The sequence below is a fragment of the Phoxinus phoxinus genome (genome assembly GCF_949152265.1).
Source record: "Phoxinus phoxinus genome assembly, chromosome: 10".
Lineage (NCBI taxonomy): Eukaryota > Metazoa > Chordata > Actinopteri > Cypriniformes > Leuciscidae > Phoxinus > Phoxinus phoxinus.
The window spans coordinates 31,626,273-31,653,739 of NC_136885.1; the positions used below are offsets into that span (position 1 = coordinate 31,626,273).

General features: G+C 38.5%; 1 protein-coding gene across 8 annotated transcripts in view; it reads left to right on the forward strand.

The window, feature by feature from the left end:
• Window positions 1–26,736, forward strand: part of nr2f5 (nuclear receptor subfamily 2, group F, member 5) — a 45,603-nt gene extending 18,867 nt beyond the window's left edge. For 4 of the 8 annotated variants that reach the window (XM_079625707.1, XM_079625706.1, XM_079625708.1 and 1 more), the window contains 4 exons: window positions 8,172–8,288; window positions 22,984–23,264; window positions 23,454–23,700; window positions 25,144–26,733. In XM_079625707.1, the coding sequence (XP_079481833.1) occupies window positions 8,285–8,288; window positions 22,984–23,264; window positions 23,454–23,700; window positions 25,144–25,460 (849 nt within the window). In that variant the 5' untranslated portion in view covers window positions 8,172–8,284 and the 3' untranslated portion in view covers window positions 25,461–26,733. Of the gene's footprint in view, window positions 1–5,518; window positions 5,772–8,171; window positions 8,289–12,573; window positions 12,686–13,458; window positions 14,501–22,983; window positions 23,265–23,453; window positions 23,701–25,143 lie in introns of those variants that run through there. The other 4 variants (XM_079625711.1, XM_079625710.1, XM_079625705.1 and 1 more) reach the window with 4 other exon arrangements.
• The last annotated feature ends 731 nt before the right edge of the window (window positions 26,737–27,467 follow it).

The window sequence follows — 27,467 nt, forward strand, 5'->3', positions numbered from 1 at the left end:
AACCTCATTGGTCCTTGCTGAAGCTCAAACGTGCTGCGTAACACGAGAATGAACCTCATTGGTTCTTGCTGAAACTCAAACGTGCTGCGTAACACGACAATGAACCTCATTGGTCCTTGCTGAAGCTCAAACGTGCTGCGTAACACGACAATGAACCTCATTGGTTCTTGCTGAAACTCAAACGTGCTGCGTAACACGACAATGAACCTCATTGGTTCTTGCTAAAACTCAAACGTGCTGCGTAACACGAGAATGAACCTCATTGGTTCTTGCTGAAACTCAAACGTGCTGCGTAACACGAGAATGAACCTCATTGGTTCTTGCTGAAGCTCAAACGTGCTGCGTAACACGAGAATGAAACTCACTGGTTCTTGCTGAAGCTCAAACGTGCTGCGTAACACGAGAATGAACCTCATTGGTTCTTGCTGAAACTCAAACGTGCTGCGTAACACGACAATGAACCTCATTGGTTCTTGCTAAAACTCAAACGTGCTGCGTAACACGAGAATGAACCTCATTGGTTCTTGCTGAAACTCAAACGTGCTGCGTAACACGACAATGAACCTCATTGGTTCTTGCTGAGCTCAAACGTGCTGCGTAACACGAGAATGAACCTCATTGGTTCTTGCTGAAACTCAAATGTGCTGCGTAACACGAGAATGAACCTCATTGGTTCTCGCTGAAGCTCAAACGTGCTGCGTAACACGAGAATGAACCACATTGGTTCTTGCTGAAACTCAAACGTGCTGCGTAACACGAGAATGAACCACATTGGTTCTTGCTAAAACTCAAACGTGCTGCGTAACACGAGAATGAACCTCATTGGTTCTTGCTGAAACTCAAACGTGCTGCGTAACACGAGAATGAACCTCATTGGTTCTCGCTGAAGCTCAAACGTGCTGCGTAACACGAGAATTAACCTCATTGGTTCTCACTGAAACTCAAACGTTCTGCGTAACACCGCTCAATTCATATGGATTTGTTTTACGACCTCAAAATGGTAGTTGCGTAGCTGTCAGTGGAGGGACAGAAACCATATTAGAACTTTTGTTTGCATATTTTGGTCCATTCGAACAAAGTTTTAAACATTGTTGAGACACATTCATGGTCTTGTATGTTTTGTTGTGTATTAACTTAGTCTCAGATGTTTCTCCTAAAATAAAAAGAGAAATAAAGATTGAATTGCTGTAGTAAATATGAACATGTATCTCAGATAGTTTGGCTCTTTGGTGAATTTAATGAGAGAGTTTAATTTGCACGCTTTGTAATTTAAACTGAACACAAATTGAGATATTGTTAAAATACTCTAATAAAGGTGACGCATTACTGTTAGATCTTTCAATTTAATTTGCTCAGGACAAAAATCTAAGCAGAAGACCAAAAGTCCATTCTCCATCTCAATGCTAGAAGACCGATATAGTTTTTTCCTACACTGTTATTGACTGCTCACTTGAATTCCAAAAAAGTTCTATAAAAGGAGAAATGTCTTAAAAAGATTGCATACTACTTTCATGTTTAACGGGTTATTTAATAGTTTTAAACTGTTTACGAGCTGCTTAACACATAAAATGTAATCAAAATAAAACAGTTAAACAAAATTCATTACAAATAAATTCATAAAATGATCCTATGATGGGATTCCTTAAAGGATTCTCAATAATAAGCACCTCACAGAACCCTTCAAGGTTCTATATAGAACCTGTTCTTCTAAGAGTGTATGTGTTTGTCTGTTAGGTATCGACCGCCCAAATTTCAAGTAAAAGGGAAAAGTAACAAAGCGAGATAACCGCTTGACAAAGTGAGGCAGTATATCAAATGGCACGACACTCACTCAACAGTCAGTTTGTTGTCGTGCACATGAATGGAACTAAAGCTGTGCGCACACACTCGCAAGGCAAGAATTACTCAGACGCAGTACAAGAAGCCTTTTCAGTCAGGCTCAAACACTGATTACATTGTAATGGTGCAATCAAAGAGGAAAATGACAGAGGAGCTCCATAATACACCACTCATAATGGTCAGATGGTCCAGAAAGCATTGTGCGAAGCTTTTAAGTTGCACTAGTCTGTGGGCAGTTGAACAGGAGAGGGGGAATCGCACTTTTTTTTAACGGTCCCTTGAAGTCACAGACTATTAGCCAGATATTATATGTAATTGTGCTCTGTGGATCACAGGAACAAGGGGTACACATTGGTAGAAGTCCTCCAGAAAGTGTTTCTGTGTGTGTGTGCGAGTGTGTGGGAGGGTTGCAAGAACAGGAGATTTTTTGTGTTGGAGAAAAAGAGCCTTGGACACTTCATCTTCTCTTCTGTGCGCTGCCAAAAAGGCCAGAGGTCAAATGTCAGGGTGAATGAAGAATTCCGAGCTGCATGCCGACAGATCGGGTTTCAGGGCCGGGGGAGGGTAGGGAACAGCCCTAGAGCAATAGGTGCCAGTATATGTGTGAACTTTTCTGAGCAACTTTTATTTAAAACATCTCCAAACCGCCCTTTAGCTCTGAGGCTTTATGAGGTTTCACTCAAAGTTGCACATATTTTCTCCAGACAAGAACATTTTTGCCTCTGAACGCATGATTTCCCAATAACCACTGACCGCTATGTTACGTGGCGAACTCTGTTAAAACAGCAGAAGTAATTAGTTTAAATGCATGTTTCAGTTTAGCGTTTCAGTGAGGGCTAAAAATAGATTTAGAAGTTAAAGTGTAGTTATTGTATGCGTTTTTATTACATTCAGAAAGAATACTGAACGTCAGTTTGAAAAAGAAAGACAAACTTATTTTTATGATTCCGCACCGATCAATTACTCTGAGCAAACAATGCGATTATTTGCTCAATGAAAAAGTTAAAGAGATTTAAATGAATTCTAAATGATTATCATTTTTTCTTTCCTCAAATTAAGTTTCTGGTTTAGTGGGTTAATTTTTACCTTTCTGCTTTAAAACATCAAACGGAGGCAAACAAAATCAATCTTGTAACTCAACCTGTCTTTTTGTTTGTCAGAAAGCTTAGTCTTGGGCTCTATAAAGGATAAACAGCTTCAGTCTTCTTTACTAGTCTCTCTATTGTGAACTCTGTAAATGATCATCATCCAACATGTGCTCTGTGTCTCGGGAGTGACTCCTATGCCAGAACACAAGTTTTTTTTAAATACATATTTGCTACATATTTCTGTGTAGTATATTTTATGCATCCGTGTGTGTGTGTGTGTGTGTGTGTCTGTCTGTGTCAGTGTGTGTGCGCGTCTGTACAAATAATTTTCATTCAGACTACTTATGACTATTAATTTATTGACAATTACTGTTTTAAATATATAATTTAAATTGTTTAACAATAAATAATATTCAATTCAATTCACATTTAGTTGTATTGCACTTTTCACATTACATATTGTTTCAAAGCAGCTTTACAGAAAATGCATGTTTCTACATTACAATTTAGAGTGATCTTTTATCTGAGGTGACTGTGTCCAAGTATTTCAGAAATGTACATATACAAATCACGCAGTTAGCTAACAATGTATTAATTTAAACAATGTATTAATTGAAGGCAGAAACAATGAGCTCATTGAAGTAATGAATGCATGTTGTTAACAAATGATTAGGATATATAGAAAAGTTTGCATTGATGCATGTTGATTCAGAGTGTGCTTCAGCTGAAGTCCTTGCAGGAGTTTGTGTTCTCTCGTCACAGGTGTTGGTCATCTGAAGTCTTCATAAGCACCGAAACCGTTTAGCAATACTTGATTGATTGACTTAATTGATACGGAACTTAATAGGTAGCCAGTGTCGAGATGATAAAATTGGTGTTATATGATATTTTCTTGACCTAAGAACTCTAGCAGCTGCATTTTGGACTAATTGTAGCTTTTTTATTGAGGATGCAGGACAACCAGCTAGTAATGCATTACAGTAATAGTCTAGAGGTCATGAATGCATAGCTTTTCTGCATCAGAAACAGAAACAGATAGCAATGTTTCTGAGGTGGAAGGCGGCTGTTTTTTTAACATGTGAAATATGATTTTCAAAAGACAAGTTGCTGTCTAATGTAGCACCCAGGTCTTTAACTGTAGAAGATGAAGTAACGATACATCAGTACAAGAGATTCTGTGAATTTTGGTCCAATAAGTAATACCTCAGTCTTATCAGAATTTAGTAGAAGAAAATTGACCATAATATTGCCAGAATAATTAGTCATGAACCATTTCATCATCTTTGACTGTTCTTAACCCCGCTGCTGTGAGTCATTGCCCTGTATAATGTTTTTCTCAACCCCTCTTGAGAGTGTAATGTTATCGTAGAGTGACGTCGGCTGTGTTCCAAAACCGAGTGAGCTGCCTTGCTGTCTATATACCTTCTAAGGCAGCATCCTAACTCAAGTGGAACCTTATAAGTGACTGATTAAGGTAGATTTTAGGATTAGATTTTTAGTTTGGCATGTTGCAATGCTCCAAAATGCACAAATAGGTCAAATAATCTTAGGTAAAAGAGTCGTTTTAATTAGATTTAACTATTATAATTTTTTTACATAAGTTTCAGGGCAAAAGCATGCTATGATGCCTCAAAATGCTGCCTACATAGGGAGCTCACTAGGTTTTGGCACGCAGCCATCCTCTCCACCCCTCGGAGCATTGCATCCTCCACTACTTGTACAAACTGCCAGAATGAATCGCCTATAATGGGCCGTTTTACAGTATCACATATTTAACATGGACCACCTGCTCTGCAAATGGCCGTGGATCATGAAGGACCCAAACAAGTTGTTGACGATTCAGATTGAGGTCCAAACAACAGAGACTTGGCTTGACACCCAGCCCTCGAGGGCTTTGAGTTTCATCCCTTCGAAGTCCAGATCTTGGACTAATGGGGCAGTTTGTGGAGTGGAAAAGCTTTGATGCTAGCCTTTTTAACAACATGTCCTTTCTATGATTGGGGTGAGAATTGGCCAGCAGGGTTCCAGGAGGAAAATGTAAACCATGGATTAGCTGGACTAATGACCCCTTGCCTGTCGTTGATGTTAATTAGCGTTAATTGGACGCTTTTAGAGGGTTTCGGAAAGAGAAGAGGGGCCGTCCTGCACATGGTGGAGCTTTCAAAGCCGCCCCTTTCACTTCTAACGCCAGGGCAGGAGCACTTGTGCGCTGACGGCGTCTCTCTGTTTGTTCTTCACTCATTGTCAGAGCCGATTTGTTTTCGCCACAATGAATCCCATTCACTTGGCTTGATCTTCACAGTTATTCAAGGGGTCAGCTTTTCTTTTTTTTTGGTGGTGGTGGTCGTGAGCTTTGATGCCCCCCATTCCAAATCCAAATCTGAGCTAAGATGCCTTAATTTGCATACTCAATCCTCAATGGATTAGGCAGTACCAAACTGTTGTTTTGGCTCTGGTTGCTGCACTGCCATACCTCGCGCACCCGGACGGGGTTTCTTAGTGTGAAATGAGGCCCCAATTTGGTGATTTTTTTTTTTTGGAGGGGGCTAGCTAACACCTGGTATCACTTTATTTACCCTTGTCCGTCTCAGGTCTTGAAAGCTCAGGAACAGCGGGGCCATCGGGGCGGCCCCCGTGGACGTCAGGACTGCCTTTGATGGGGGGAAATGATGCCCCACATTGGAGCCTCGCCGATGACTTTACCAGTACCGTGACCTTCGTGACCTCATATCCCCCTCCCCACAGCTGCTGGCCCCCATTGGCCTCCGCTGGACTGCAGTGGTGGAGTGAACGGAGAGCATTGGATGGGGGAAGAACGGCGAAAGGTCAACCGGTGGTCAGAAGGTTTTTATTGGGATTGGGAGGCAGAGGGAGAGGGAGAGAGAATGTGTTAAAGACCACCGTCTGAGATTTTAACTGCGGGGAATTTGGCCTCCCTTCTACGTGAAAACCAGGCTGCTTGGACACCGTGTCTGATGCAAGCGCGGATTCTTCACACACCTTTTGGTTTTAAAAAGAATCTGGGATTGCATTTACATGACATAAATTAAAGCTATGCATTTAACCAGGATGAATTTTCTCAGGGAATCAAACCTATGACCTTGGCATTGCTAGTATACCATGTTGAGGAACAGTATATTTGCATTTATGCATTTGGAAGACACTTTATCCAAAGCAACTTGCATTGCATTCAAGGTATACATTTGATGCATTCCCTGGGAACAGAACCCATGACTTTGCCGTTGCTACCTCCATGTTTTGCATGTTGAGCTACAATAGAAAACGTTCATCTTACATTGCAATATACATTTGATGCATTCCAATTCATTCCCTGGGAATTGCAAAATATAAATGCAACATTATTGAATGATTGCTATACCGAAGATGAATCACACCTCTAACTCTCTTCCACTTCAATCGTAGTCCTACAAGACTTTGACTATAATAATAAGCTAGACCAACTGAGTTTGAACTTTTAATCTGCTCCAAGATCAGCAGTGTAATTTTTCACGATTCCGCACACTCCCGCTTATTTCCTGTTTTCGGGCTCTTTATCTGCTGCTGGACACAAAAATGACACGAACAAAAATGTTCCGCTAAAGATGTATTGATGCTACGTGTCAGCACTGTTCCACCCAGAGCAGATTTCCAACCTCCATGGGTGGGTAATGTGTGCTTTCCAGTCGGCCGCCATGTCGGAGAAAAACATCGAGAAAACACAAGGTTATCTGCAGATGTGACCCTCTATGTCACGCTCTCTCCGCTAGAGCCGCAGCACAGAGTCACAAGGACTTTCCCTCCAGCGGGCCTGCTTGAGTAATTTATTGCTCCATCGCATGACTGAAGTCCGGGGGTAAAAATGGCCATAAACATCACATTATGGCAGAGAGGTTGGTGGGGGTGTTCAGCAAATCTGTTACAGCCCAGTATTCTGCCTTGTTAAGCTCATTGGTCACAGTCTTCCAGCCTGATAATTTATAATCAAATATCTTTCTCCGGTGACGCGCTGCACATGAGCGCCAAGTTTTGTGTTTCAGTGAGTGGTAAAGTCCGAAAGTTCAAAACAAAGTGCATATTCTCATCTCTCTCCGTAGGCAGTGAATTCAGTTTCTCGACTCTCAAAACTTTGATCTAGACTTTACAGAGGAGACCAAGGCCAGTTGCCACACTTTTACACCATTAAAACAACAAAACTACAAAAAAAGCCATTAAACATATTCACCATTACAGTTCATTTACATGTATTCACAACAATTCTGCAACACAAAACAATTCATTAAGCAGCTAAATTGATAACACTTAGTTAACGCATTAAGGTATCATGAAATAAAATACATTTACAGAATTTATTATTCTTGGTTGATACTTTTGTTCATGATAGTTCATAATGTATCAACTAATTTGATTGTTTTGTTTCATTTGTTAACATTAGTTAATCCATTAACTAACATGAAATAACATTGAGCAATACATTCTTAGGATTTATTAACCTTAGTTAATAAAAAATGTTCATGTTAGTTCACAGTGCATCTATTAATGTTAACATACAAAACTTTTGATCTTATAAATATATTAGTAAATGTTGAAATTAACATTAACTAAGATTATGTTGCAGAAAAATTGTGCATTGTTAGTACGTTAGTAATGTAATTAACAAATGAAACCTTATTGTAAAGTGATACCACTAATATTGTTTCCACTTTTAATGTTAAAATGTATTAGTAAATGTAAAACATTACCAAGATTACATAAGTGTTGTTCATTCAAAGATATTTCTTTTTTATAGAAATAGTATAAAACTTGACCTGACCTATGAACATATGAAAAATACCCTTGTCTTGAGAACAGTTTAACCTTGTAATTCAAATGTATTTCTTTCTAGGCTATATATTACCTTTGTTGTGTTGTCTTGTTCACTCCAGCAACTATTACAAAGGTATTATGATCTATTGGAATGCTAGTTTGGAAGACAGAATTCAAAACAACTAAAAAACACTGCTGAACAAACCCTCATTACTGAAACTGAGCACTTATGATTATCTCCCTTTGTGACAACTAGCCCCGATCTCCCGTCCACACAGTCCACACACACACTCTTTTATATCTCCATTATCTCTGTTCACTTTTGGTCGCTTTTTCCTTCTCTATAGGCATCTTTTTATGGAACTGACATTCCAGTCTAAAACAGAAGCTCTTGTTTAAGGAGTCACCCTCCTAACCAATCCCTTTTTTTCATCTTCCTAGGTTTGAAGCCTGGGAGCAAAGGTCAAGACCCCCTCCAGCTTCAGAGGCATGTCAGGTCATGCTAGCCACATACTGTTGCTCTCCCCGTTTAGCCCAGAAAACTCCAACAAGAAATGTGTGAGTAGACAAGTGCCTGTTCTGGTGTTGCTAAAATGAATTTTTTGAAAGACAGAACCAGTTTTCGCTCATTAAACCCAGAAATTAAGAACTAATAAACTAAAATTTTGTTCGCAAGACCTTATTGAATGGAAAGATAGTGTGATATCATGCTAAAATGAAAATAGCTAAAATATTTTGGTTTAAAAGCTGGTTTTGTCTTAGTAGATGTCGGTTGAGTCGGTACAATGCAGAAGGTTGTGCTTGAGGCGGGTGTCCGGGTCATGAGGGTCATCAGTGCCTTTGCCCGTATTTTGACTGTATCAGCACATGGCAAGAGCTTCATATTGCTTCCACTGTGAAAAATGAGACTTGGATGCATAAACAGGAAAAAAAATTAGGGAGACATGCAAGACTCCTCAGAATAGATAAACAAATAACCAAATAAATCTAGAGGACATTGGGGTGAGGGCAGGCAACCCCATAAGGGTCAGTACAGGAACCGATAAATCTCAGTTAAAGACGCCATGCTTCACAACGTCTAACCTCTTAATCAACTCTAATCGGACAGAGGAAGGAGAGCACTGTCCGAACAAAACGCAATATGAAGCACAAATGTAAAGGCACTCATCCAAAATTGAAATCTGTCCTTATAAGAGTGTCATATCATAAATTGGCTGTTTTCATAGACAATACTTTCATATTTCTATAGAAAAATGACTATGTATGCTTAAAATATATAAAAAGAAATCAGTATTTTTTTTTTTTTTTTTAAGAAATTAATACCTTTATTCAGCAAGGAAAAATAGTTTTTTTTTAAAGTGATTGTAAATATTTGTACTGTTAGAAAATATTTATATTTTTAATAAATGGTGCTCTTTTTAACTTTTTATTCATCAATGAATCCTGAAAAAAGTATCGCATGTTCAAAAAGAAATATGAAGCAGCACAACTGGTTCCAACATTGATAATTAATCCGCATATTAGAATGATTTCTGAAGGATCATGTGACACTGACGACTGAAGTAAAGGTTGATGAAAATGCAGCTTTGCATCAAAGAAATAAATTATATTTTAAGCATATTAAAATAGAAAAATATAATTTTAATTTGTAATAATATTTCTACAATATTACTGTTTTTTCTGTATTTTTTATCAAACAAATGCAGGATAGATGATATATCTATCTATCTATCTATCTATCTATCTATCTATCTATCTATCTATCTATCTATCTATCTATCTATCTATCTATCTATCATCTATCTATCTTATCTATCATCTAAAGTTTAAGATCATGGTTGGTATGGTTTTAAGATTATGGGTGATACTTTCAAGTTTCAAAACAATTATGTTTGTCTTTGTTCTGAGGTTTTAATTGATCAATGAATAGGTGAATAGATGACAACTGATCATTCACTGCTTCCGAAAGTGGACCTTCAGACCATATTTTGCTTCACGCTCAGGTTACCGAAGTGATTGTTCATGGGTACATTTTTGGACTGGGCTGTCTTTCACGTCAGAAACAGGGGCACTGAATCATGGGTCACAAACTGTCAGAGCTTCCATAAATTAACCTGCAAACCAGTGGCCTTTGCATTTCCTAGGCCATGCTATGTGGTCATGTTTACTCCCTGACCTCAAACTGGGAGTCACTGTGCCAGTTGCTGCAGTCATCAGTCACCTCATACCAGTGCATTCATCTTCACAATCCGTCAGAGCCAGAGATGCATCTGACACATGGATGATTGTTCTCGCCATATAGCGCCATTCAATACAAGAGATATCTGGTGGCACTTTTACAGATTCAGTATTGCTCAATAAAGGGATTTTTTTTTCATTATTTACTCCCCCACATGTCGTTCCAAACCCGTATGTTGTTATTTATTCACATTCAGATTCAAGTTCTCACTTATGTCATGTCAAGATCACGTCATTTTTAACTTTTGGTATGTTACTAAAGACACTATGACCACTAAAGACACAAGTTGATTAAGTTGTATGGACTACGCTTGTGTTTTTTTTTTTTTTTTGGAGCTTGACCGAAATGATGACTATAAACTATCTTTATGGAAAAGAGCTGCATGATGATCCTTCAAAAATCCTCCTTTTTTGTTCCACAGAAAAAAATAACAGCATACGAGTTTGAAACAACATGAGGGTGAGTTCTTTAACTGAACCTCTAATTTAATTGAATGATATTAGAAAACCATTCATTTTTAAATGCCATCACTGTATAGAATTACACATAATCACCATCCCCACCGAATAACGCCCTTGGTCAGTATGCCACAGAATGATCTAATAGCCAGTCAAAAGGCTAATTGGGGGACAGGTAGGGTTACATGTGACAACAATTAAGCTAAGCTAAAGGCCAACTTTATGGCCTCTAGCGCTAGAAGTGCTGTGCTAAACAGGGACAACAATAACATTGAGCTTTTTTATTTGCATGCTGTTAAATTGGGGACCATATGTTTCGTGAGCACATCTAAATAATTCATTTACATTTATTTACTATACGCTTCATATTTAAACATGTTTTAATTCATTGTAAATAATGCTGGCTGTGTTTTGATTGTTTTGTTGCTGTTGTTTTGCTAAGGCATCAACACAAAGATGAATGTTTACTTTGCATTTGCGTTGGACAGAGAGGGAGGCATAACTGTTTAAACTGGTTAATGGAATACTGCACTTACTCAATGGAGGAAATGTCCCACAGTGACTTTGGAAGATTTGGACGGAGGTGGGGAAATATAAATGTTTCTCAATGCCATTGAGGTCCTCTTAGATATGTTCAGTGTTGGGGAAAGTTATAATGTGCTACAATATTGCGTTACTCCCTAAACATTGCATTACTTTGTTACTTTTTATGGAAAGTAATGCGTTGCATAATGCGTATAACCTTTCAGCTGTGGACTTTAGGACACAAGAGAAGTTCAACACTCACTTAAGCAAAAATAAAAAATGAAACACCAACGTGATGTTTATCAAGCTTATTTTTACAATTGAACATGGATCATCGAAGGTCCGCAGCAAAGACATTGGTTAATAAAGTGAGATTAAATACATAAAGTATATTTTGTGTTATTTTACATATTTAATTATCGCAGGTTTGCGTAATATTATGAGTTTTTATTCATTTTGAGGAATACTGAATCTGTTTTTGTGCAAGTGAGATGAGTAAATGCCTGCTCACATTTACAGGGGTGTCCAAGGTTGGTCCTGGAGAACCCCTGTCCTGCAGAGTTCAGCTCAACTCTCCTCAACACTCCTGCCTGAAGTTTACAGTGTCTAAGACCTTGATTATCTGCTTCAGGTGTGTTTATTTGGGGTTGAAGCTGAACTCTGCAGGATAGTGGCCTTTCAGGAGCAGGATTGGACACCCCTGTGCTATAACTGCAATAACCATAACCATACCAACACCTCTGCACTTACTCACGACTTATCTCAACATGGGGACAGAAGAGCTGTCAGTCAATAAATGGGAAAACAAAGTAACTTGCGTTACTTACTTGAAAAAATAACTCAGATACGGTATTTTGATGTAAATGTAAAAGTAATGCGTTACTTTACTAGATACTTGAAAAAGTAATCGGTTTACTTAACTTTCGTTACTTGTAATGAATTAACCAACAATGGACATATTAAAACAATATATCTTGCTAACAAAGCAGTCTTATTTAGTACTTGTTGCATTGTGATTACTTTAAACATTTCCATCACCTCTATTTGACCTCTTAATTTGCTTATCCAAATCATGTGTGTATTAGGAATGTGTACTATAAATATAATTTCCATGACAAAGTGCTGGCAAAAAGAAGAGCATTTCACTTTTTCTGTCTGAAAATAGTTGGATTCATTACAAACACTAATAAAAAAGGTTGTATGTTGTAAAAAGCAAATGCTGTTTTTTTATTTATTTATTTATTTTTTATTATTTAAAAAAAAAAGTCCAGCCAAACGTTATTTATAGAGTACATTTAACACAACCACAGCTGATCCGAAGTGCATTACAATAAGGAGGAATTACAGATTCCTAAAATAATTCTATATCCAGTCCACATTTACTACATGATTTTACACAATCTAATTTTTAAGGCAATCCTAATTTACTCTTGGTGAAGTAACGCTGAATCATTTACAACAGATGCACATTTTAAATGCATAAACAAGGCTTAAAATTAAATTATGACATCAGTTAGTTCAATGTCTTTAACGTTTACACTTCCTCACAGCTTTAAGGTGTAATGGTAAAACCCAGTGCATGTCACTGTCATTTACACTGTGGCCTTTTGTGCTTTAACAGATTCCCAATATGCTCATCACAGACTAAACTAACAGAAGTGAAGTCTCCTGCGAGGAGCCTTTGTCAAATGGTGTAAACTCCAACACCTCAACGACACGCTTATAAAAACAAGGTAGCTGACAAATAATTCCCTTCATTATTTTTTTCTCTCTTGTTATAATTAATGAGTAGACATCAATGTACGATTACTTTTGCTTGTTTATTTGCTTATTTAGCATTATATGTTTCATGACTGCCAGTGTTTTATGCACTGAAATTAAAAGTGCACTAAGCAAACGTGTATTGGATTGAATTAAAATCTGAAGTCTGTTATGATGTATCAAAATTAATGCACATAATTTGTAAAATATTAGGCTATTATTGAAATATAACGTACAGTAATCGATACTTGTTTTCTAACAATATTTTTGGGTGATGAACTGTTCTGATGAAAGTAAATGTAGCTTACAAATGTGCATGGTTTTTGAAAACATCAAAACTGTCTAAATTAATCGTTTAATCTAAATTTTTTGTTAGATAATCGATTAAAACTGTGGAAATCTCTAGGGAACTAATTTTTTGCCATTTTCAGTACCTCTTTTTTTGTCCCGGGAAAATGAAAAATAATCAGTGTTAATGTCTTTTTTGTCAAGATCTCTTGAGTTTCTCTGCTTGAGATTGTTAAACAATTCACATTAATTGTGCAAGAGCAGCGCCTTTGTCCAATTGGACAAAGACTTTTTTTCTAGCACCTCCACTGACCAGTTGAGGAGCTTATCGTATCCAAGCCCCGCCCCATGTGAAGGCGTCATACACTAATATGGTCACTATGTCCTTATATGCAGTGTGGTGGGCGGAGCTTCAGGAACCACGGCTGTTTAGTGTCACTTTCACCGAATTCTTAACTACGCTTCTCAGAGATGAATCGGACAGCTGGCGGGTGAAACGCAGTGAATCTCCTCTTCTAAACAACCTACAAGTTTTGACGGATTATTTAGGGGCTTTCCTGGTACAAAGAATTGTGTCATATGGAAAGAACTCATAGCGTTTATTCATTTTCATTCTGTTTACACGTTTTTTCACAGTAATATTTCGCATGCTGTCTTGTTCAGACGAAGATTACGACTAGGTATGGTGTCAGTATGAGTATTGGAAAACGCTTTCTTTTATAGTTTCCGTTAAATACCTAATAATAATAATTCTCACAATCTCACATTAAACTTCACACGTGGGATTTCGAGAAGATCGTGAAGTTTCAAACACGGATGGTCCTCTCGTGACGCGACGTACGCGCTCGGACATTCTCGCGCAAAACTGACCGTATTCGGAGCGACTGAAACTTGAACATGTTTTGGGGATTTCTCACGCAATAATTATGCCACCCTCTCGTTTACTTTGTAAATATTCCAAGAACTGTTGTGAGTAGAGAAGTAAAGTTTTGTCGTAGAAAGATCTCTGAGGTGGGAAGCCCCGCGCGCCTCGTCTAGATCTCCTCCTCCCCGCTTGAAAGGAGTCGCATTGTATCGGTCGTTACCACAGAAAGTGTTGCGGGATAGCATGGCAATGGTAGTAAATCAGTGGCAAGAGAACATTTCGACTGATCCCGGGTCCCAGCTGCAAATGTGCAGTCAGGAGCCCGGCGGGACACCGGGAACTCCCTCAGGTTCAACCCCGGGCAACGAGGCGCTCTCCGGGGACAAAATTCCCAATGTGGACTGCATGGTGTGCGGGGACAAGTCCAGCGGCAAACACTACGGCCAGTTTACGTGCGAGGGGTGCAAGAGCTTCTTCAAGCGCTCGGTGCGACGGAACCTGAGTTACACCTGCCGGGGGAACCGCGACTGTCCCATTGACCAGCACCATCGGAACCAGTGCCAGTATTGCCGGCTGAAGAAGTGCTTGAAAGTCGGAATGAGGAGAGAGGGTAAGATCTCGCAGAGTTTAACTGGTGCGTGCAATTGACAAATACAAATTTAAAAGATGTAGTAAGACAAACCTGATCAGAAATGTGAAATGATACTATAGTTGAAACTGGGAGACGTTACAAAAATGTGTATCAAACCAATCCTTTTTACTTCGAAATAATGGTTATAGTGGTTCTTATGTCCAGCTCTTCTAATCAAGATCATTTGGGTTGTATAAAGTTCTTGAGTTGTTTCTATGGTTCTTTGGAGATTAAAAAAGTTCTTGATTACAGAAAGTTGATATTAGTTGACAATACAGTTTCTTCCAATCAGTTTTGTTATCTGGGATAATTAAGCACCAGTGGTTTTCAAAAGAAAACAACAACAACCATCATATTAGACTTTTTGGTTCTAATTGGAAATGTTATTGTAGCCTCATCATAAAATATATAGACTATAAATCAAAGAGATGTATTTTAAACATGTAGAATAGGCTATTTCTTTCCTAAACATATCTTGATGTCTGAGGTGACAGATATGGTGTTACCAGAGTTTTTTGTTAACAACTGTTTTAACTATATTTTGGGGGATTTTTTTTTGTTTAAGTGATTACTTTTTATGCACTGTTTTTTTTTTTTTTTACAGTAGAATCCCTACTAGAATTGAAACATATTTTAAAGTTTAAATGGAATTGCTGCTTGTGAAATCAAAGTGGCGATGACTTTTTCAACTTACTACTGAGGACGACAATTTATTTGAAACTCTGAAATCTGATAAAAACTCACTAAAATCTTGCAGAAATTACACAAATAAGTTCTAAGGTCCTCAAATAACTTTTTATTCTACAGTAAATATCTATTGCTTTAAGAACCCCAAAAACATATTATGAATAACCTGCAATGTAACATCAAAAACTTTTTTCATCTCCAAAGAACAAAATAGCAGCTCAAGAAAAGGATCTTCATAAGAATGATGAACATAAGTGTAGAATTTACTAGTAATGGTAAATAATGTGTTTGCTTGAAAATATAACTCAGACTAATCTTGACTATTTGGTTGTTTATTTGTGCAAATAACATTCAACTGCAAGATATTATTATAATTTTTTTTACAAATTAAACAAAAAAATTCCTTGTTTGCGGATTAAGATGGCTTAGGTGGCATGATCAGTTTGCAAAGTCAGGTTTAATTCAAATGTAGTTTAAAATACTATTTTTTTTATATATATAATTTTGGTGGATAAGTTGTCCACTCTGCAGAAGATTGTGAAAACTCAGCAAAGATCCTAATTCGTTTGGGTTATGAAAATCACTGCAGGGAAAATTCATCTAGTCATGCCTTCAGAGTTCAGACTGAAAGAACATTCAGTCTCCTGATTCTCTACTCTGTTGACCTTTGATGTGAATATGAGCTCTGTGTGTAAAAAGACAGTTTCAATGATGAATGTGGCCCAGAATTATTCTGTAGCCTGTTATAATATTGCATTTCTGTCAAAGTAGACACCAACTATCTCTAACACCTCAGCTCAGTCATTATTGTATTGGCTCTTTCATGGATTTTCCAATCATTCCGTTGAGTTTTCTAATGCATAGAGTTGACTGGGGCTATTTGTCACAAAGGAAAGTTGTCAAAATACCCAGTGGTTTTAGTTTGTTGGTTTCAACATTTGTATAATGCACTAATAATAATGTATTGTTTTATCGTCTCTCATAATTGTTTTACTCTTGAATGTTAATGAACTGCCTATGATAGCAGATTCCTTAGTGACAACTTACCCCCTAGAGTGTGATGAATCTATTTGCAACTAAAACATGAAAGCATTTAAATCATTCGAGTGACAGTGCCTTCGTGTAGCTGTGAAAACATCAGCCGCCTCAACAGTTAAAACATGTTAAGACATTGGTTTGTTTTACCCGTCTGCATGCATTCTCTTAAATCAATAATACGCTCTTTAGGCCCGTTAGGTTGCACTTTTGCTCTCAACGATTTTCAATCAAAAAAATTTCAAGTAGTGAAATTCTAATAATCTTTGGTTTATTTACAACTTTGAAAGATACTTTTTATACTGTGTGTGTTGCATTTGTACAGACAAAATAGATGTAGACAGGAACACACATAGCCTCGCTTCTTCTTTTCATTCATAAATGATATCTCCTCTGAATTATGCAATTCAGTCACTCGCGAAGAGAAGCACCTTGTACTGAGCCATTACAGATATTCTGCAGTCATAACACAATTTGAGCCAAACAAACAAAACACTTGGCTCATATACTTTGGTCCCTGTGCATGAGATTTATGATTAACATTCACATATCTATATGACAGATTCCATTCCAGATTCAAACTACCGGTAGATCTTTAAGGCGCTCACAGTCTTTGTTAAATACATATGTAGATAAAGGAATAAACTATATAAATATCATAATGTATTCATGGTTTGTGATACAACTTCCATTTTAGTGTCGCCTCTTGGATTCTCAACGTATTTGACATGAAACTTCAAAAAACGTATTTTAGCAGTTCAGTTTCTGTAACTCAGAGCCGGCTTTTCTTCTATTGGTTGAATCCTGGTCATTACAGGTTGATGTAATCCTGCTAATAATTTGTCTCTCACAAGTTCACTGGTTCATGTAATCTATGATTGTGATATAGATAAACAGATTTGGCGTGCTGTCCATGATGGAGGGGCTCAAGCACAGGACTTGAGCTCAGAATATGTTCACACTTTGCATGTTTGGTTTGATTAAAACAAACTCTGGTCGGTTGCTCAGTTAGTGCGGTTCATTTGAATAAGTGTGAACGCTGCCATCTGAACCCTGGTGCACCAAACAAGAGGACCGAGACGCTGAAAACATGAGTCTCGTCCCGCTTCCAAACGAACTCTGGTGCGGTTTGACTGATACAGTATATGAACGCAACACGGACCAAAGGCATCTAAACGAACTAAAAACGGGACATGACTTAACAAGATGCGACCCTAAAAAGGACAGAACGCTCAAGCATACCTGTTTTTTTTCTCGTCATAGTCGCAATGTTGCCCATCACAGTTCGGTACAGCATCAGAACCGCGTCTCCTCGCAGCAGATCTGTTTGTGTGTGACGGAGGGATTCCTGACGCTGTTCTGACTCTTTTACACACTTCATAAGTTCTTCATGAGTTCTCAGCTGGTAAAAATACCATCATACAATATGTCGGCTACACACATACAACGAGTGCATTTAGCTCAGCACACAGCATTGTTTTGGATGTTCGGTAAGTTCCATAGCAAAATATATGTTATAAAAGCCGACAAATCAGGTTGTGAACATATCCCTGACTTGAGGTTCTGTGTTAAAATGCGGACACCAAGCGGATCAGGACTAAATTTATTTTTTTTGGTCCAGACCAAACGAACCGAACTAGTGTGAACACATCCTAAGATACAGTACCTCCCTGCACTACTTGATTAAAGAAAGATAGCAGTATTAATGCATAGAGAAGTTAACAGATAATATATGTATTAGGATTAGGAATAAAGGTGGAGTTGGGAAAGAAGAAAGAATTGTAATAGGATTGAGGTAAGCAGATGCTTATATATCCTTGGAATATGTTTGAAAGGATTAGATGAACAAGCCAGACTGAACTTGTGTTTAGAACTTTTTGATCATCATTCTTCAAAAAAAGTAGATGGTTCAGATATCAGTTAGATAATGCCTTTGATAGTATAGATCATTGGTATCCTTGAAACTCAACTGAGGTCATACACATTTCGCTCTTTGTTTTCCGCAGCACTCAGAAATCCCACTCTCTCCTCCTACGAGTTCATCACATGCGTTTAGTAATGAATGGGGCAGAATCACGCTGCTGTTTCCACTGAGACCCTCACATACGCATGCACTTTTTAGTGGAGATTTCAGACAACAGAATGTGACGACCTCTCTTATTTAAAAAAAATATGGTTTTGCAGCCTGATTACACATGAGATAACCTTCTGGGGATGTTCTGTAGAAACCTCAAAGAACCAAGAAAGTACATCAATTTTGATGTGAAACATCTGTCATCATTATTTGCTCTCCTTCAGGTTGTTCCAAACCCATTTCTTGCAACACAAAGGAACATTTCTGTAAAACCTTCATGGAGCGTAAATGTGAATACCAGAATCCTTTTACTTTGCACCAACACATAAATCTGAAGAACCTGTAATGTAGCAACTCAAGACCTGAAGGATTCAGCTAGCGCGTTCAGAGATGATCTTCCTCCTAGCACTCCTCATCTTCGATCGCTCTACCTGTTTTTACACCTTACGGCTGCTCTTGACATGACTGACATTCCAGCCTGACAAAGGGCGCCTCTGATTGAAAGAAAGCAGCTTGATTGCCTTGTCAGTTCCACAGGCTTCTGCAAGTACGTGCATCTGCTGGAATGTTCCTTGTGCAAGGCCGTGACCTTTGTCAAAACTAGAAAACGGCCACGGACTTAAGAAAGTCTGACATTCACATGTCAGAGGGCTAGCATACAAAATCTCACAGACTTACATTGAATGAGGAATTTGTGCAACATATTAGAATATAACTTTTCATGTAGTGTGTAATATAGCTGTTTGTGAAAAATGTCTGCCAAGTTTTAAAGAGCAGAGTGCATGACAAATAAATGTATAGTCTCCAACTAAAAGAAAGAATCGATTCTGAACTCCTGAAACGAGTCGTCAGCATTTCCAGGCTTACTTCCTGTTATGTAGGTTGGAATCAAATCTGCATAATACTAGCCTATGGTCTTCACTGACTGCCCGTAAACAATGTTTACTTTGACCCGCACTCAAACACTACTTGTCGCTGAGGCCTGGAAGAGTTTGATTCGTGTTGTCAACATATCAAGAAGATGCGGTTTTGCAAATCCACTATTTCTGGTTCCAACCAGAAATGCACTTCTAAAGGTTGAGGACTCGCGCTGGAATTGATATGGTAAAACCGACACCATTGTTACTGTTCGTATCACTGTGTATCAAGCCCCGAAGCATCCAGTGCTGAAATTCAGATATGGTAATGGGCATTTAGTTTCTGACACACGGTGTAGGTGGTCGACCAATTACAATAAACTGAGCCGTCTGACCAATCAGAGCACAGTAAGCTCTCGGAAAGGAGGGGTTTAGAGAGACAGAATCTTCAAATGAACTGCAAAATTTACTTCTTCTTTTTTTCCTTGAATGCATGTTAACCTCTTGTAGGAGTCCTCCAGAACAAAATTAGGAACTTTTAAAATAGCATTAAAAAAAACCCAGAATACAACTGACAAAAACACTACACAATTACAAAAACTTAACTAAAATTAAAATGAAATATTCATACTATTAATAATAAAATTTGTAAGCAGCAACCTAGTAACCAATTTCATGTAGAATAGCCTGAGTTGTGAAAATGTCACACTGTAAGAGGGTTGGATGGCAGCATGCATGTACAGTAGTTAACAGTGCATGTCCGCCATGTGCTGCCGTTGCCGAGCGTCTCAGGAAACGTGCTGAAACTGTGACTTCATCCCATGACCTGTAAGTCACTCGCTTCCCATGTGCAGGGTGAAATATAGGTCAATGGAAAGTAAACATTAATAATAGACAGGATCATAGCAAAGTCCAAATGTGACGGCTCTCTGTGGGGTTTGGGTAAATATCACCCTGCCACCAGGTCGATTGGCCAATCCTGCTGTTCAACCCATTTGAACAGGTGACCTCCGCCAGAGGAGACTCTGATATGCTGTGTAACATAATGCTTTATGATTCTTCAAATCCAGCAGTGTCAAAAAGTCTGAGAGGCCTAGATTTCTTTTTCTTTTTTTGAATGGATTTCAAGTTTTATGGTTTTGAAAAACTGTAAAACAAGGAAATGTTACGATGCTTAAGATTTTGCATTATATCCAACTAAAAAAAAAAAAAAACGCTGATAATCAGTGTTATTAACTAAATAACTGTTAAGTTATTAAATAAAACTATATATATAAAAAATATTGATTGAAATAAAGCTGAAATTAAATTAAATACAAATATTAGATGGAAAACTCAAACTTAAAAAACGTTTACAAATAAAATGTTTCCTTGGCAAGTACTAAAATGACTAAAACAAAAATGAAATAAAAAGTAAATTGAAGCTATAAAAGTATTTAAAAAATCAAGAACTAATAAAAAAACTTATTGAAACATGAAAATATAAAAATAACAGCTAATTCAAAGTATTAATATGTTCAGATTCACTTTTCATATTCTGTCACAGCATGTGCCTCTGTTTTATTTGTTCAAGCGTGACTTGCTCCTAATTCAAAATGATTTAGGCAATGGATATGCACACCTGAGTGACGTCAAATGTTTGTGCAGAAATGTGGTCGAACACCTCAATGTCACACATTTTTGCTGAGCAATTATTGAGCACCTGCCCCCGCTCCTCATCTCATGGCATGCCGGAGCTCCATCACAACCAGTTTCAGGAGAGAACGACAAACAGTGAGAGAACGCAAACGAGTAACTGGAAAGTCTAGCTTTGCTAACTTTTGACCTCTGAGTGGTGTGTTAATTCCATTACACACGTGAAGCACGTTCACGATTGAGATTTTTCAGAGCCTCATAAGAATGCAGGTCAACTGTGGCTCTGACTAAATAATGCTGCTCGAGGGCCTGAGTTTGCTCTTTTAAAAAAAATGCAGAGAGAAATAATGTGAGAAAAGGGTTCATTTTAAATGCACTAACCTACAAAATCCCCTGTCCTTGATTTGTTTTGGACTAACAGGTAGTTCTGTCCCCAAACTCAACGTTCTTATATCAAACTCAGTCTGGCTGCTCAAACAAACTTATTGCAATTCTGTCTGGTGCCAATAGTGGTGTAGAAATGACCCACCTCACATTTAATTCAACATGACAGTGTTTGGCTTTTATCTGAACTGGAATTGATAAAGACATTTAAATTGTCCTTCAGATACTATATTTACACTACAGTTTTAAATTCTGGGGACAGTGAGATATTTTTTTGAAAGACTTTAATATGTTTATTCAGCAAGGATACTTAAAATTGATCAAAAGTAACTAAAGACATTTATATTGTTTTTATAAAAAATCTATTTCAAATAAATGCTGTTCTTTTGAACTGTTCTTTTTGCTTTTCTTTTCTTTCAATCCTGAAAGAAAGCATGGTATTAGGGTTTCCACAAAAATATTGAATAACACTGATAATAATAATAAATGTTTCTTGAGCATCAATTCAACATATTAGAATGATTTCTGAAGGATCATGTGACACTTTAGACTGGAGAACTGATGCAGAAAATATAGCTTTGAATCACATGAATACAATTGTATTAAATAAAATATATTAAAACAGAAATAATATTTCACAATATTACTGTTTTCACAGTATTGTTGGTCAAATAAATGCGGCCTTGGAGAGCATAAAATACTTCTTTCAAAAACATTAAAATGTATGGTAATGTAGGTCTAAAGTTTCCTTAAGATGGATGTATTATTGTTTGTCCACAAATAAACACGCATAAAACATCCTTTTTTACTTGTTGCTATGCAAGACAAGAAATAGGACAAGCTTCTGTCATTCATTCAGTTGTAAATTATACACATTATTGAAGCGTTCATTAGGTAGATGTAGTTTCTAACAAAAGTCTCTAAATCCTCACCGTTCTGTTTCTCCACTTTCTCTTCCTTCCTTCCTAAAGGAAACTCTGATTGTATTTCGTATCATAATGAGAGCATTGTTTGCTACTGTTCCTTCCTTTTATGTCTATTGTAATATATATATATATATATATATATATATATATATATATATATATATATACACACACACATACTAAATAACTAATAACAATTATACTTTTACATATATGCTATGACCACTTTAAAGCATTTCAAAATATTTCAGAAAATATTTTCTACTCAAATTATGATATTAAAACTATAATGATATATCCAGGTCCAGGTCTGTCATTTATGTGAAACAACTAAGATAAAGTTGATACTTACATGAAACTCTATTATGTCTAAGAAACATAAAGCAATAACATTTTCCTCTGGGTTTTTGTCACTCTCTCTCTCTCTCTCTCTCTCTCTCTCTCTCTCTCTCTCTCTCTCTCTCTCTCTCTCTCTCTCTTTCATTCCGTGTTCATTTCATGCTCCCTCTGGTTTATAGTAAATGGAGTTATTGGCCAGACAGCAGGATAGTTAAACAGGTGTTTCCCAAATGGGCACTGAGCTGTGCCGTTGCAGGAATGGCCTCTGTTTTGCCCTTCGCCTCTGGCTGAACCATTTGTTTGAGGAAGTGTGAAAAACCTCATTTCACCCATAGTGTTCACTCACTCATTACTCATTGATGTATAGCAAAGGGGTCGGCATCTCTCTGATGGGTTTCACAGATGCATTGACTTGATTCACTTAGACATTAGAAAGCAGAAGGAGACTTGGCTTGATCTATTCTGGTGAATGGATCTGGTTGTGTTTGCAAGTAAACACATTCATATCCTCTTCTAATGGCTCTTTGCTTTTCATTTTCACTTCCTCAGCTGTCCAAAGGGGTCGTATGTCCAACTCGCAGTCCAGTCCAGGACAGTACCTGAGCAACGGGAGTGACCCATATAACGGGCAGCCGTACCTTTCGGGCTTCATCTCTTTGCTTCTACGGGCCGAGCCGTACCCAACCTCACGCTATGGAGCCCAGTGTATGCAATCCAACAACCTAATGGGCATCGAGAACATCTGTGAATTGGCCGCCCGTTTACTCTTCAGTGCCGTGGAGTGGGCGAAGAACATCCCTTTCTTTCCTGACCTACAGCTCATGGACCAGGTAAAGCAAATTTGTCAGGACTCTCTTAGCTTATTCAAGCTTGGTTCATATATACAGGTTGAAATCGCGTTCCGGTGGGCCGGACTGGTTTATTGCTATAACAATGGTGAGAGCAATGTAATAAAAGACAGCAATGTTCAATTTAAAATGTAATCAAATAATAAAAAAATGTATTATATTTTTGTGTAGGTGGCGCTCTTACGCATGTCGTGGAGTGAGCTGTTTGTTCTGAATGCTGCTCAGTGCTCTATGCCGCTGCACGTTGCGCCCCTGCTGGCCGCTGCTGGTCTACACGCCTCTCCCATGTCAGCAGAGCGGGTGGTGGCCTTCATGGACCACATACGCGTCTTCCAAGAGCAGGTGGAGAAACTAAAAGCCCTTCAGGTAGACACGGCCGAGTACTCCTGCCTGAAGTCCATCGTACTCTTCACCTCTGGTAAGAATAACTTACCTTTAGACTACTTGGTTTGATTAGTATTTACTATATGTCAATTATGAGTCCATTTTAGGAGCGCAGAGTTAACCTAAAAAATTCAACATCTGGGCTGTTTTGTTGATCTGTTTATGTCTAGTTGTCAGTATTGACTATTTGGATGTTTTTCGTGAGGCTTTAAATTGTGTTTGTTGGTAAATTAATTAAATAAATAGAAAAGTTACCTGGTTATAGTGTTATACCCTAAATATTAAAAACAAAAAAGTGCCAAACACCAATCGCTTTGGCACAGAGCTTCAGATTCTGAGATGTCTTGCCCACTGGCTTAGATTATTTCTGATTCCCTGCTCTACCTGTCAGAAACCCTTTTCCTGCCCAGACCTACACTTTTCCAAATGGATGGCTGAACCCACCGCTCTCGATTCTTTTTTTTTTAATCACTCAATCCTTCATGCTTCCATCTATTATTGAAACCAGGCAAGCAGCCCCCCGCCCCAACTCAACTTCCACCAACATGGCTGAATTATGCATGCTGAGTTGCGGAAAGAAGGATTCGCTTCAGTCTGGCTGTGACCTACATAACCTCTGTAGCCCAGGGCATCAATGTGATCCATCCTGCAATTCCAGCCAAAGCCCCCTCCACCCCCTGCCGAGACCTGCCGGCATGAGCTAACAGGGACAGACAAACTCTTGTGGCCCGTAACCTCAGCCCAAACCTCCTATCACCTCACATCGCTCGACAGGCCTCTAATGTCAGCCAGTCGCCCCGATTGCCCGACGCGGTGCGGTGGCAGCTCCCAGCGTGTGTTCACACTGTGAAACACAAAGAGAGAGGGGGAAGCCTTTGCCGTGTAACGCCAGCGTAAGGGGGACTGGCGCAGAAGCACGCAAGGCTTGTCAGCGCTGACATTACGCCAGGGACTGACACATCAGTGCCCCCTTTACAAATGGCTGCCTACTGTAACTATAGATGTCTTTATCTGGACTCATGGGACATAGACAGAAGTGGCGGTTGTGTCCTGCTCAGCGGGTATCCTCGCCCTCATAGAAATATAAAGCAATTAATCTTTTGTTATCAAAACTGAAGCTCAGCAGGATCAAGGGTACGCGTACACCAATGATGAGTAGCATAACAGAGAGAAAGGCGAAGAAGGTCATTGGTTAAAATCCAGCAATTTTACACACTTGAGTATTTCAGCTGCGTCTTTTTCAGAAAGCACTCACAATCCAGTTTATGCACTTACTGCTGTGCCTCATTTAAATATGGATGGATGGACAGAATGCATTACCTGTGTTGAATTTCTTTGAATTTCTTTCATTTCAATTCCAGTTCACCTTCCTTTAGGGTGTGGCCAATTCATTTCAATGAAACAACGGCAAAAAGAAACACACATTGGAAGTACAGTATCCCTTAATTTTCCCATCTGCTTTTACTTTCTACTTTAGATGCCATGGGTCTGTCTGATGTGGCCCATGTGGAGAGCATCCAGGAGAAGTCCCAGTGTGCTCTTGAAGAGTACGTGCGAAACCAATACCCCAATCAACCCAACCGATTTGGCCGCCTGTTGTTACGGCTACCCTCCCTGCGCATCGTTTCTTCTCCTGTTATTGAACAGCTGTTCTTTGTGCGGCTGGTTGGTAAAACACCCATCGAGACCCTACTGCGGGACATGCTGCTTTCCGGCTCCAGCTACAACTGGCCTTACATGCCCGTCCAGAGAGACCGGCCCATCTCAATCCATTACAACGAGAACGGACCCTGAACCCGCCCTCATAATCCATATCACACCCCCACCTTCATGGGGTCATGGCCGATACAGGGAATCTGTCAGCAAGCCACGCCCCTTTCTGCCACATCATCACCGCTCACTTATCTGAAGCACCAGCCGTTTGTTCCGTCAATGGGAATAGACCACAGCGTTCAAACAGACACCGAACTGTTTCCCACAGAGGTTTTAATGAACAAGGACTGTTTGGCCCAAAGTGCAATGTCCATTCCTGATTTTGACTCAACCAGAAGCCATTAAAGCTGATGCCAAAACTTTACCAGAAAAGCTATTAACTGTAGACGGACCTTGGAAACAACACCACTTGTATTAACGGGAGAGTCAAGATTCTGTCCGTATGTGTGTGGTGAAGTAAAAATTGAAACTAAGATCCCAGCAGCTGAATTTGGGGTGGTGGAAGTTTGTATTTCATCCCCAGTAAAACCGAGAGAAAGGTGTGACTCTTGCAGGACTCATTGGAGAGAAAGCCATTGCCAAAGTAGGACCGGCATCTGAACTCTCGGGAGTATTTTGTGGAACCGATGACTGAGGTGAAATGTCGTTTGTCTAGTTGATTTTTGCATTTAGGTCTCTGATGAAGTGGAAGGACTTGAAAGAGGCACTTGAAACCAGCCAGATAACCCTCACTTTCCGTGCTTTTCTCAGCTACATCCAAATATTCAGCACATCCAGACAGAATGTTGCCGCATCGAGCAGATGCGTCTTGTTAAATACAGGTGTTTATCTCCTGTAGCATCAAGAAAAACACTAGGGTAAAATAAGGTATTCTGAAACATTGGGGAATGTCAGGAAAGCTCTGATGTGTCCAGGCCAACCAAGTCTATGCTAACTTGACCATATTCTAGTCTCATTTAGTCTCATTTGATAATGTAGAGTGTTGAGGTGACAGGCAACCACACAAAATAACACAGATTACCCTAATTCACTCGATAAACTCAAGACCTCAATTATGCCAATAGTCTGCCTTTGATGACCAGGTATTTTGTGTAGCATACTGTAGGTTTCATCAAGTTTTTTGTTACTTTCTCACTCGTCTGAATATGTTTAAACCCCGCTGTCACATTTTTTTTAACATGGCACTACAGCTTTTAAGGCAGCATTTGGATATAAAAGCCATTGGGACCTTTGAAAGCAGGACCTGTTGTATTAGTTCACAGAATATTTCTATCAAAGTATGTTTTTCTGTATTTTAGGTTTGGAGAAATGAATCAATGAAATAAAATCTGTCATTCACAGAATTGCTGCTGTTGGCATTTTGTTCCTGTTTTTTCTTTTACTTTTATTCTGGTTTGGGCAATAACTTTTTAAACCACTCCTTTATACATTTACTGTAGCCATGTGTTTTGAGCCATTTTTGCCAGTATAAATCGATTTGAACCCAAAATGCATCTGGCTGACTAAAATAGGTTTTCCTCATGATGTTCCCACCACCATAATGGATGGTAAGGACCCTTTTAGCAGGATGTTTGGTTGTATTTGCTTTCTATCAGCTAAAATAGGTCAACTTTAATCCGATCAAACCACAAAATGTTTCAAGTTTTGTCCCATGACTTCTATGCCATCGTAATGCATTACTTTATGTTGGTCATTCTTATTAGTGGATTTTTCACAAATGCTAAAATATTTACTTATTTTGAAGTGTTTGATTCTTTATGTCCTTTTCCCCATTTCAGTCTAAGCTTATATGCAAAATGTTCTTCAGCTTTTTATTTTTTTAATGCTTTTCCCAAAATGTTCTTCAGCTATTTTCTCTCATTTCACTATGGTTCCCTATGATGTCAATCTTTGTATCTAAAAAATGAATTCAGGCACAAGAGCCTTGATCCATTAACATAGGGACACTGGTGATTTCATTTTCAGTAAGTGAATATAGCGAGCAGCTGTGTGTTGTATGTTTGGTTTTTGTAATAGTGCATTATGGGAATTTATAGGGCGTGATTGAAACTAAAGCCATTGTGATCTTTCAAGATCACTGAATACATC